This window comes from Vombatus ursinus, unplaced genomic scaffold (genome assembly GCF_900497805.2).
Source record: "Vombatus ursinus unplaced genomic scaffold, bare-nosed wombat genome assembly UNPS02014784.1, whole genome shotgun sequence".
Classification (NCBI taxonomy): Eukaryota; Metazoa; Chordata; class Mammalia; order Diprotodontia; family Vombatidae; genus Vombatus; species Vombatus ursinus.
The window spans coordinates 26,396,016-26,409,365 of NW_020954562.1; the positions used below are offsets into that span (position 1 = coordinate 26,396,016).

At 36.5% G+C, this 13,350-nt stretch overlaps 1 protein-coding gene across 1 annotated transcript; it reads right to left on the reverse strand.

The window, feature by feature from the left end:
• Positions 1 to 9,702: 9,702 nt before the first annotated feature.
• On the reverse strand, positions 9,703 to 12,889 carry NPY1R (neuropeptide Y receptor Y1). Its single transcript, XM_027866962.1, has 4 exons — positions 12,814 to 12,889; positions 11,832 to 11,970; positions 10,435 to 11,238; positions 9,703 to 10,314 (listed from the first exon to the last, which is right to left on the reverse strand). The coding sequence occupies exons 3-4, from the start codon at positions 11,128 to 11,130 to the stop codon at positions 9,868 to 9,870; spliced, it is 1,143 nt and encodes a 380-aa protein (XP_027722763.1). The 5' UTR covers positions 11,131 to 11,238; positions 11,832 to 11,970; positions 12,814 to 12,889; the 3' UTR covers positions 9,703 to 9,867.
• Between the last annotated feature and the right edge of the window lie 461 nt (positions 12,890 to 13,350).

A 13,350-nucleotide genomic window follows, 5' to 3' on the forward strand; every position in this document is an offset into this window, starting at 1 on the left:
TCTGGTTATGAGTAATGTCAAGAGTATGAAATTTCTGATTGAACTGAGACAGGCAAATTTAGGGATGATGAAAGGTTTTGTTATCATTGTTATTATTATTTGTTAGCCATTCTGGAGATGAGAGGAAGATTCATGAGGAGAAATGATTGTTGCTTGGGGTATATAGAATAATAATCAAAATGCTAAAGAGAAGGCAGAATTGCTTAGTTTTTATTTACCTACTATTTTCTCTGCCAGAGAGAATGCTCTTTGACTTGGAAAGAACAAAAATCAGCTAACGAGGAATAGATATGTAAGGAGAGTCACAAAGCATCTAACTGCCTTTAATGAGTTCAAATTACATGACCCAGATGAACAACATCCCTTGACCCCTTGTTCTATCACCAAGGCATCAATGGATGCCTTGCTGCACCTCAACTCCAAGTTACTTACTCTAGCATCTGCTTTCATGTGCTGTTTAATGTTGATTGTGCCTACTATTTATTTCAATTATCAAATATCAACTGGGCCCTCATTTTAGCATGGCAACCCTTTTAGTATTCTCTGACTGACTCTCTCACATATTCTCTACAGTGGCTCAAACTTCTTATGCCACCTTCGCCCTCCCCCCATCTGAAGATCTTGCCTTCCACTTTAAAGAGAAAAGAGATGTGCCATGAGCACCTTCTTTTCTTTTCTCCCCATTTCAAAGCCTCTTTATATACATTACCCATACCCCACCTACCCACGCTTCTTTTTTCTTTTCTTCTAAACTATGAGGAAGTAGTGGTCCTTTTCGTCAAGATAAATTTAGCTCTATGTGTGCCCTTGATATCCTATCCCTTCTGCCTCTCCCTTTCTTTCTCTCTCTTGCCCCCGTCCCTCCCCTTTCCTTCCTCCCACACACCTCTATCTCCAATATTTCTCCTTATCCATTAGCTCTTTCCCTGCTGTCTAAAAACATGCCCAAACACTCCCATCCTAAACAAAAAGAAAAGAAAGTCATTTCACTTAACTTTGCCATCATCTCTGCAAACAAGCATCCTATATCTCATCTCACTTTCAAAAACAAATTCTTAGAAAGGATCATCTGAACTCATTGTCTCCATTGCTTTACTTCCCACTTCTCAACCTTTTTTTAATTTGATTTCTAACTCTGATCACTCAGAAATGAAAATTCCCCCTTGGTTACAATAATTTTAGTTGCCAAAGCCAATGGCCTTTTTCCCTCTACTCCTCATTCTGCTTGGCTACTCTTCAATTTTAGTACACTGTTTATAAACTGGGATTTTTTTTCCTGGGTACTCCATCTTTCTTTGATTTCAAATATTTTCATGATTTTTCTGCTACTTCTGACTCTTTTCAGTTCTCTTTCCTGACTAATCTTCTTTGTCTGGCCCATTTAGAATGGTTGCTCCCTAAAGCTCTGCCCTGAGGCCTCAAATCTTTTTTCTCTGTACCTCCTGGTCTTATCAACTCCCATGGGCTCAACTATCATCTCTTTGTAGATGATAACTAAATCTATATGTGAAGTCATAATTTCTCTGCTGAACTCTAGTCCCATATAGCCAGCCATCTGCTGGACCTCAGCTGGATGCCCCACTGGCATCTCAGGTTGAACCCGTGATAAAAAAAAAAAGGAAAAGGCAAACAACTCATCATCATCTCCCCTCTATACCCTTACTCCAATCTTCCTAATTTTTGTTGAAGATGCTACCATCCTTCCATGTACCTACGTTTCTATCCTTAGTGTCATCCGTGATGCTTGTCTTTACCTCACTCTCATATCTGATAATTAACAGAGTCTCATCAATTAAAAGGTTTGGTTAATGAATAGATGGATGAATATTCATCATTTTCAGGCAAGGAACAATTTCTTTTGACTGTCTTTTATGCAAAGAGCTGTAAAGACACTGTGGGGGAAATATAAAGGATTGAAGATTAAAATTCTTGCCCTAGATGAATTTATTATCTAGATTGGGAAATTATATACTCACAAGCTATTCAAGAACATTTACAAAGCAATGAAATTGCATTTCCTTATGGAAAGAATGAGATAATATGAAAGACTAGATTATGTCATTTGCGGGGTTCAGTCAAAGTGGTAAAGAAAAAAGAGACTATTGGGACTACACTCAAACTTTCCTAGCATGAGAGCCATTTTCCCCCTCTTTTTTTCTTTTTACCACCTCCAAAGAAAAGATATTTTCTATATCCAAGTGCTAAAATGCAAATGTAACTGAAAATGCAGTAGTGCTATATTATGAGGGTAGCCCTGAAATCTTAAAAAGGACTCCTGACTTTCATTTATATTCCTGAGAGAAGAGAACATGTTTATTTCAAGGAACTGAAATAGAAGATAAATGATGAGATAACAAGAATTCACCTGACTTCCATAAATTACTTTGAGCCATCTATTCTGGATAAATTATATCCCAGTGGCCTTCAAGAATTTAAGTATGTGCTTGCTGGATCTATATTGGTTATATTAAAGAATCATGTAGAATGGAAGAAGTGCTTCAGGATTAGAGATAGGAAAATCTTCTCAATTTTCAAAAAGGAAAAATAAGTGGATTCTATAAATAATAAGTCCATGAAGTTGATGTTGATTCCTAGAAAAATTCTGGAATGGATAAATGACTTGTGAGAACTCAGAAAAGGAAAAGAAAGAAAGGAAGTGATTGTTAGAAACCAGTATAGGTTTATTAACAAAAAGTGATAGACAAATCACATTTCATTTTAGATGGGGTTACTAGACTGGCAGGTCAAGATAATGAAGCTTAATGAATGAACCTTAGAATGAACCTTAGAACCTTAATGAACCTTAGAAGCTTAATGAATGTTTGTTAAATAACTAAATGAATGAACTCAGTCATGGTAAAATCCCAGAGATAGAGCATGAAAGTTCCAAGAGTAGCACAGAGAGCAGTGAACATACTATAAGAAGAGTAGTAGAGACTACTAGCAATTCACAGATGATAATATTCAAGAAAAAAAAACAATAAAACCCATAATCTTAAAAGCTTGAATACAAATGCACAAAATACAGGTAATAAACATATCAACTGGAGGTTTCAATGTAAGGAGGTAAATTTGACCTCATGGGTATCTCTGAGACTTGATAGAATAGGATTCGTGACTGAAATAGGATTCTGGAAGGGTATGACTTTGGAAGGATATGAAATGGTATTTTATGATATACAGAATGACCTGAGAATAGCATAGAATGCTATTGGATGAGGATCCTTCAAAATAGAAATAAGAGTAATGTTATTATGGAGCTATACTAAAGATTACCTGGATAGATGGAGAAAATAGATAAGGAATTCAAGAACTGTATCATAAGCCTCCTTTGGAAGTATGATATAATAGTGAAGAGGGACTTTAGACCTATGAGACAGCTAGGTGGCCTAGTGCAATGTTATCAAACTCAAATAGAAATGGATCTTACATATTGCCTTAGAAAACCAAAAATTAATATGATCTGTTATATTGTATTTTTATTTATTTTGTTAAACATTTTCCAATTATATTTTAATCTGGTTTAGCTGCATTGGAGAGTTTAGTATGATACCTCTGGTCTAGTAGATGGAGTGTTGTTTGTCCTTCATTCTAAAAGAGGACCAATGACATCAGGAGAGTGATGTCTTGAATTGCAAGTGAATTGGATTTAAGTGAGGCAGAGCTGTGCAAAGTCATCAGCCTCACTCTCTCTTCCAGGGACATTTGAGTCCAGTGGCAAGACATAGGTCAGGACAACTAGAGATGACCCCAGATGCAGTGGGAGATCTGGACCTTTTTAGGCTAATGTCTTTCCCAGATTTCAGTCTGTCTGAGGCAACACCTATTCAGTGATTTAAGACTGGGTAAGAAAAAACAATAGTGAGATGGCAAATCCCATTTTTCTTCTGTTTTTTCTTCCAAGGAAAATGACCTTTTAACTGGGAAGGGTAAAACAAAAATAGTTAATAGGAAGTTCATATCCCAAGTAAACGAAATGATAAGAGAATTCCTAGTTACTCTATAGAAGTTTATCCTGAGTTACTAAAAGAATGGACAGATATGATTGCTGAATGATTTAGAAAGCTTGTGGAGAACAGAAGATGTACCACAGAACTGGAAGGTCCTGATTTGCAGAAAAGGGAAGGAGTCAGAAAACTAAAAGCAGTGAGGTTTACTTCAATTTTTTTGCCAAAATTCTAGAATGTATTATTAAATGAATAGTTTATGAGAAATGGAAGCAATAATCTCTAAAAAGCCAGCATGGCTTTGTCACAGAATAACCTTATTTTTTGTTTAAATAACTATACTAATAGATCAGGGAAACACTGCAGATATACATAGATTTTGATAAAGAATTTAATGACTTTCATTCTATTCTTATGTATGAGATGATAGGATATCGGCTAGGTGAGAGTACAGTTAGGTAGGTTCAGAACTCAATTCAGACTCAAAGAGAAATTAATAATGGGTTGATGTTACCTTCAGATGAATCTCTTCAGAAATAAAACTGGAATTGGTTCTTGGCCCCTTGCTGATAAACAATTTTTTTAAATCAATCACTTGATATAAATAATATATAGCTCAAACGTGTAGGTTAAATGAAATTGGGAGGGATAACTAACAGATGACAAAAATTAGCATCCAAAAAGATCCCCACCACATATAATAGAAATTGGTAAAGACCAATACAAAGTCATACAGATCAAGAGCTAGAAGAAAGCTCAGAGGCCACGTCAGTCATCCCTCTCCCCCATTATACAGCTGATAACACTGACATCTAGGGATGTTATGTGAGTTACCTAAGAGTAACAAAGTAGTAAGAATCAGAGATGTGGATTTGAACCCAGTTTCTCTGACTCCAGAGCCAGTGGACTTTCTGCTACACCATATTGTCTTATTTGTGTCAAAAAAAAAAAAATTAGCCTTACAAATAGAGTATCAGAGAGGGTGAGCTACAGAACTAATGATGGTAAAAAGACCTAGGCATTATAATAGACTAGACTGCAAGCTTAAAAATGAGTCAATTTTGTGATGTGTTGATTCATTGTGATCACATGATATGTGATATGTGTCCAATCCAACCTGGTCTGCATTAAGAGAAGTCTAGGATTCAGAATGAGGTAAGCAACTATCCCCAACTATCTATTACCTTTCTGAGACCACCTCAGGAATTTGCGTTCAGTTCTGTGTGTCCCATTTTAGGAAAGACATTGGCAAGCTGGAGTACATCCAGAGGAGGGCGAGTAGAATAATGAGATCGATAGTGATATGTCATAGGCAGATCAGTTTTAGAAACTAGGGATGGTTAGCCTGGAGAAGAGAAGACTTATATGAGGGTCATGATCATGGCCCTCAGATGTGAAAGAAAGGTGGTCATGTGAAAAGATTAGACTTATTCTGCTCAGTATCAAAGGACAGAGCAAAAAGCAAATGCAAAAGTTCTAAGGAGACAGATTTTATCTTAACACAAGGAGAAAATTGCTAACAGTTAAAGTTGTCCCAAAATGGAATGAGTTGTTCTGGGAGGTAGTTAATTTCTTATCACTGATAGTCATAATAGTAATATAAATTAAAATAGCAATAAAAAAGAATATGGACTCTTTCTCAAGTGTGTATACATATATGTACACACACAAAATATATGTGTATATAGTACCTATAACAAGGTTGTTGTGAGGATTAAATGAGATAACATTTGTAAAGTGCTTAGCACAGTGCCTGGCACATAGTAGACACTTAACAAATGCTTGTTTTCTCCTTTCCTGTAAGCCCCAACATGTATTTCTCTAGATTTTCTTATCTTAAGCCTTTTCCTACCACAATCCATCCTCCATACAGTTGCCAAATGATTTTCCTAAAGTGCAAGTGTGATCATGTCTCTTCCACACACAAACACATATACAACATACACACCACTTCACAAACTCCAGTAGCTCCCCTCTACCTTAAGGATTAAATATAATTTCCTTTATTTGACATTTAGAGTTCTTCACAAGCTGACCCTTTCCTATTTTCCCAGTCTTCTTCCCCTTTATCCCCCGCCTCACACTTTGGGTGCCAGTACAGACATACTATCCTCTCTGCTGTTCCACACACAGGACACTCCATCTCCTATCATCCTATCATCTCTCATCTCTGTGCCTTTGTACTGACTGTTCTTCAAGACTGGAATGAACTCTCTCCTTACCTCTGCTTTTTGTAATCAAGATTCAGCTCAAGTCCCACCTTCTTCAAGAAATCTTTCCTGATCGTCCTAGCTATTAGCGCAGCCCCTCTGAAAACCACCTCAGATTTTGAACCTATTCAATATATTTTTGTGTGTTTGCCCACTATTCTCCTATTAGAATGTAAGCTCCTTGATGGCAGGAACTGTTTGTATTCCCAACACTTAGCACAGTGCCTGGCACATAGTACATGTTTAATAAATGCTTATTGATGGAATAAATGATTGATTGATAGATTTCACTGGCTTTTTTGAACTGAACTAAACAGCAAATTCCATTGAATAGAATCTTCCAGGGCTTCATAGGGCTCCTTGTTCCATTTAGGATTATACTCATGCTATTTTGGAGAATCAGAAATGAATAACAAACTGTGAATTTTCTAAGCAAGGAACTGGGAGAATGAACATTTCAGGACAAAATTCTATCACATTGTATTAGAAGAGGCAGTATGGTATAGGATATAAAGAACCAGCCTTGGAATCAGGAAAACCAGGATTCACATGAACCAGCCTCTGACATAAACTGATTGTATAACCTCAGGCAATTTCTAAAAAGGAGTTGCCTATCTGCATTTGTGGAAGAAGTTTCCACGATGGGAGTTCCCCACAGGCTGGACAAAAAGGAAAGAATATCTATATTTTTCTATTTCAATATATCATATGGAAGGAAAACAGTCCCAGTCTCTAACTGTTTCTTAATATTTTAAAGCAATATTGTTGGCCAAATCATGCAGAGAAATCTCAGTAAGTTTTTTTTTAAACTCACTGGATCTCAGTTCATGAGTTTGAGGCTGTTCCTTTGGCATGCTATTAGACAGAGGGATCAAAGAGAATGGGGTGTAATAATAAGGCATGATGCTACTCTGAAGAATTAAAGGTCCAACCTTGCTTATGACAGAAAGCCTGGATCAGGAAAGCATATAGAACCAATGACATCTTCCACTGAGGATGACAACCATGGCCTTGTTCACTCATCTGTAAGTTGAATGAAAAGCCATTTTGAATTCAGAAAGTCCCCAAATGTCATTAGCACAAACCAGTCTTAATTTTAGAATCTTTTCCATTTGTCAGCCTAAATTAGATCCTTACTATTTTTATGAAAAAATAAATGTAAACACAAACATTTACTTTGATAATGTTTTATGGTAATCAAAGTGTAATTACATTAATTTTTCCTGTATTGCCTGAAGTCCACAAATATTTGTGTAAAGGACAGTTGTATAAAAGAAAATGCAGCATACTTTTACATATACCATACAATAGGTTTTCTCACTAAAAATGTGTTTCAAATCTACTGAGAATAGACAATAATGATTATTATAGAATCACAGAATTGGAAAATTATAAGGGACTTCAGTGACCATTCCATCTAACCCATCCGACATATCATATTAAAGTGACAGGAATGTGAATACCCCAAAACTTTTTTATTTAAATCTTCTAACTTGAGAAGGCCAATTACCAATGTAATTGATTATTACTGAAGTTTGATATTTTCTTCTTTGCCTCTGATAACCTGTGATTAGTGTGGTATAGTGTAAAGAACACTAGACTTAAAGATGAAAAATCAGACTGTTAATCTTCACTCTCCTAAGTAGGTACATATAGGGCACCTTACTTGGGTAAGTCACTGTTCTTATTTCTTCCCTGCTTCACAAGATTGTTGTGAATGAAATGTCTTCCAACTGTAAAGTGTGCTTATGACAATGAACTGATAATAATGTTGATCATATTTAATTATTTCTAAGTACGTTGATGAACCTGCTAAGTCCCTAGACTTTATTGCTGACTAATCAACAGCCATTGAACTAAAGAGAAGTATTTGGTAGTTAATTGTTCGAAATTAAGGAGCCAGTTGCCTATAATGTGTAACTAGGAATGAGAATCCTAGAAGTGATCATCCCCACGAGTGAGCTGACAAAGAAATAGCCACATTGTAAGTGCCACACTCAATTAGCAATTTGTTACCAGAGAAAAGAAAGGAATTCCATGTTAGTACTTTAAATTAGAACTATATCAAGTACTTTCAAATTCTAGGCTTTGGTAGGGAAAAATGCTACCATGCTCTGCCAGGATCAACATGTCTAAGTCAGTACTGAGTTTTTAATATCAAATTAGTCAGACTTTGATTATTTTCTATGGGAGTAAGAAAGTTTCCGCAGTCACTATGGCATAAGAGGATAATTTCTTCAAACAGAGAGTTGACTCTGGTAAAGATAAAGGGAAGGGCCTATGGAAACCTCAGAAAGTGAGATTAGTGTATTTCTGAAAAAAGGAAATTTTGTGTTCCTTAGTTAGGGAAAGGAAAAAAAAAAGCCAAAGTGACATCAGAATAAAAGACACAAACTACTAAGTCAATGCAACACCAATTTTATTAGAAGAACTGTCCAAGATTTTCAAACCAAACACTCTGATGTTTCATAGGTTGGCTATAGAAATAACTTAGGACATGTGTTCTCCCAAGTAAATGTTTCTTGGTTTCTTGGTGTACTAGTTGCTTAGATTCTTTATTTCTTAGTTTTAATAATCATTCCAACACAGAGAAATATAAATTAGGTATATATTTGTTAGATATGCATCTACTAAGTATATATACTTATCAGTTGTTAACATAGTCATTTTAACATTCAATAGAATATATTGTTTATAAGTGCACGCAAGATGTGATAAATTTCAATGGATTTTATCTATTTATCATATACCCTCAATTGAATTGTTGTATCTGGGGTCCTTTACTTGTCCCTTAGTGTTACATGATATTTGGTGTTTCGATGTAATATAGGCACCCTTTCATATAATTTTGTAACATTCTAGGCTTTTTAGCAAATACCAAATAGGTTCTACTAGAGGAAATATCTTCTATTCAAATGTATATGCTTGTATATTATTTGTAGTTACAATAATTTAGGTATTATTCTAATTACTCTGAAAAGGTTTCATAGTCATGTTCCAAAATAGTCTTGAGTCATGGAAATGGCTTTCCTTTTAATATGTGTTTATGTCCTAATTTTCGATGCTAACAGCTGAGAAATAGATTTTGTTTTCTTTTACATGCAATGTTACATCAGGTTCTAATCAATTAGTGGTAAATTAAATCCTCTCTTAAAGTCATGGATATTTAGGTGGGTACTAAGACCAGTCTGAACTGGCAAGAAATAATATCTCTCCTGAAAACAAACAAACAAAAAAACCTTCACATTCTGAATGTTGATTTTGTATCTCCTCTGTATCCTCCTACTTTATATGGTTCCAAAGTCAATGGACTTTTTTTAGGTTGGCTGTCCTTCTTTCCTTTACAGGGTGCAGAATCACTAATGAAAGTAGTATATGATTAGTATATATGCTGATAGTCAAGTTTTTGTTAAATATTCCATTGAAGTAAATATAATCTATGCCTTATATATTTCTATGTTTGTTGCACAAATATGTTACACAACTGTAAGTATTGAGACTTTGGATAGAAACAGCTGACACAAGTGAATCCAAAGTCTGTACATTTTGATCTTTCTGCAAGCAGAGCCACAACTAAAACAGCAAGACAATATAGGCAAAGCCATACATCCTAGAGGAGGAGAGGGTTACAGAATTGTGTGACAGGTTGTGCTTGGTGTTAAAACAGCTGTCACCTGGGTTCTGTAACCCTCACCCACTTCAGATCCTCTTCAGACTTCTTCTTCCTCCCCGGGAGCCTGGGAGGCCTCACCACCGGCTTGCCTATGAGATGTCTTGGAGTCATCCGTATTCATGGTGGACATCGCGATGGTCTCGTAGTCTTCATTACGGGACCTGAAATCACAGAAGCGAAAGAGAGCCTGCAAATCTTTCTGGAAATTCTTGTTAAGGAACCCATAGAACACAGGGTTGACACAGGTGGAAATCATCGCTGTCAGGTGGCACAGGAGGAACAGCAGGTTGTGGTGGCAGATGGAGATCAACTTGTGGTTCCAGTCAAACACTGTGTTAAAGATGGTCAGAGGCATCCAGCAGATGGCAAAGGCCACCACAATAGAGAAAAGCATTACATTGATCCGTCGGGCTTCCTGGGCTCTATGCTTGTTCTCTCTGATCCTATCCATCATGTCATTCCTCTTCTTCAGGCGAATATAGATCTGTAGGAAACAAAACAAAAACATACCAAGGTTTTCCAGCTCAGGTTAAAGACCCATTTAGTGGAATTAAGGAAAAATGTAGATTAAAATAAATGTTAAGAGAATAAAAGTATTTATTACCTTGAGGTAGCAGACCAGAATGAACACCAGAGGCCCAAAGTACTGCAGCACCAACAGAATAGTGGTGTAAGATAGCCTGTGCACATTAGAAGGGAACAGATCGAAACAAACATACTTGTCCTTGAAGGTTGGGACAGTGACATTGTGGAATGGCTCATCAGTCAGCACCTGATAAATCACAAAAGGCAGGGAGGCAGCCACAGAGAGGAACCAGATCAGGGCAATTGCTAAAAATGCATGGATATTAGATGGTCTCCATCCTCGGGGGTTGACTATAAGCTGATGGCGTTCCAAAGCAATGAGAACCAGAGAGAAAATGGAGACAGTGATCGAGACACATTGCACAAAAGGATTTAGTTTGCACATGGCCTCACCAAAGATCCAGTGATCCATTAATGTGTAGACAAAAGTGAAGGGCAGACATACAAATGATACCAGAAGGTCAGAAAGGGACAGATTAACAATCAGAATGTTGGTCACATTTCTCAGCTCCTTTTGCTTTAGGATGATTCCTATCAAGGCCAGATTTCCAGAGACCCCCAGAAGTATGACAATGCCATAAGCTAATGCCATTGTAAATACCATGGTTACTGGTACACGGCATTTATTCTCTTCAATGGGTGCATATGGGGGGTGGGTGTCTGTATGGTTAAGAAATGATTCATTGAAAAAAGAGGGAAACAATGTGTAATTCATTTTGGCGCTAATTGGTTATCTTTCTTTAAAGAAGTTCAATCTTCATGTAAAGTGTGTTTGCAAAAATTGGGTGTGAGCTCTTCATTTTCCTCGATAACTTTGCATAACCTGTAAAGAGAAAGTGTACAAATTTGTTACTAATTTGGATTTTGTATTTGGTAGTCATGCCAAAGAATGTCTTCTGCTTTTTTTTTCTTTTTTTTGGAGTCAGTGTTTAAGAAAACTAAGATCACATAAATACTTTCACCCATACTCTTTCAAACAGGAGTTTGCCTTTTGCATACTAATTGTGTTCTTTTTTTTTTTTTTTGGCACAGGCCATAATTCTATCTTTTCTTTTTGTTTGTTAGGTTTTATTAGGTATGGGTTGCTTTAGTGTTTGGTATAGTAGATTCTGGGGTCTGGGTTCCAGTCCCATTTCTACTATTTATATCCTGTGTAACTTGGGCAAGTCATTAAACTTGCTTCATTTCCTCATCTGTATTGTGAGGGGGGTTTGACCTCTAAAATCCCTTTTCCTAAATCTATGATCCTAAATCTTAAGGATAAAATGGCAAAAGTGGAAGAAATAAAATATATTATTACCTATTATGATTCTTGTCAGTAAAGGGGAAAGTTTATGTGGCATGATCTGTGGTGAATAATTATTTTTGTATTGAATGGAAGTGTATATCAATGAGAACATTTTTGCTATGCTATACCTTTTAGCACTTGTCCATGTGGCTGATTAAATCAACACTAATATTGGGTTAAAGGTGAATCTTCAACTCAGGATAATTTCAGAGAGAATTATCAGGAGAAGCAGAATGAGTGGGAGGGGGAGGGACATATTCCACCTTCCTGAAAGAAAACAACATATACATTTAGGGGAAAACAAACAGCAAGAGAAATAGGGACAGGGTGGGGAAATGGAGGGAGGCGGGAAGTTCTATGAAAATCCATGACTTTAAATCAATTAAACTTCATAACATAATTAATCCTTGGGAAATAAAATTTTAAAATTTAAAATTTAAATTAAAATTTTTTAAAAAATAAAATTACATATAATCTCAAGTTGCTAAGTCATCCTGAATTTTACAGGGGCCAATTTTAATAAATACTCAAGCTAGACAGTTCACCATTTATTTGTTTAGGAAAGGAAAAGACAACAACAGCAAAAATAAATTAATGTGCAAAATTGGGGCTACTTTGTTAGTTACATAATTGTCTGTTACTTCACTGTAGGAGGGAGAACTAGCTCAGCTGACAGTTGGTTATGAACAACCAAAAAAGACAAGTATTTATGGTAGCAACCAAAAAACAAATAGATAGAAAGACAGTCATGATCCTTTGGAGCTAAAATTTGAGGAGACTTTAAAAAAATACCAACTGAACTTTATCTAACAAACTATAATTCTCCATCTGGGAACCTCAGATTCTGTAAACTCTAGGCCTATTGCCTGTATGCACACCCCACAAATTAAATTGTTTCACCAGAGTCAATAAGTTTGTCAATTCATTTTCAAGCCATAAAATGAAGGGGAAACATCTCTTACAGTGCCAGTCCCCCAACCCTTCATATTATTCTTTTTCCTTGTGATCCCTTTAGCAGTCCAAAAGAAGAACAAATACATTCAGCATAAATAATTCACCCACCCATCAAAAGGTAAAAACAGGTTAAAAAAAAAAAAGGTAAAAACGCACCTGAGAGGTTGTTTTCTGGTTATTTCTGAAGAGCTCAGATCTCTGTGATATGACACCAGGGACAACAGGATAATCAGAGGGGTGTCAGATCTGGAAAGAAGGAAAGTTAAATTCTCTCTGTGTCCAAGAATAACCCTGAAAACACCTCTGGCCCACCAGCCCATCTGGGAAGGAACACCACTGGGCTGATCAGCCCTGTTACATCACTACCATTTTCATCCCATCCCTAATGCCATTTCTAACCTGGACTATTCAGGTGGACGCAGTTTTTCTGGGTGGGGTGGAGATGAATGGGGCTAGACAGAAGCACTAGCCTTCAGGAAAACCTCTAGAAACATCAACACACTCCTCAACAAAACTCTAAGTGAGCCACAGATGTCAGGTGACCAAACTTGCTCCCAAAGCGCCCTCCATTCACTCCCAACCCAAACATCTGCTAAGTTACTTAGGGGAAGGCCCACAGACTCAGTTTCCCCGAAAGAAATCAGGAGAGGCTACCCTCTGGTCTTAAAGAAACAAAAGAGAAATTGGAGCAAA

Coding starts and splice junctions, on each gene's coding strand:
- NPY1R (XM_027866962.1), bottom strand. CDS start 11,130: ATGAATTACACATTGTTTCCCTCTTTTTTCAATGAATCATTTCTTAAC. Junction 10,315..10,434: donor TTCTGGTCTGCTACCTCAAG/GTAATAAATACT, acceptor TGTTTCCTACAG/ATCTATATTCGCCTGAAGAA.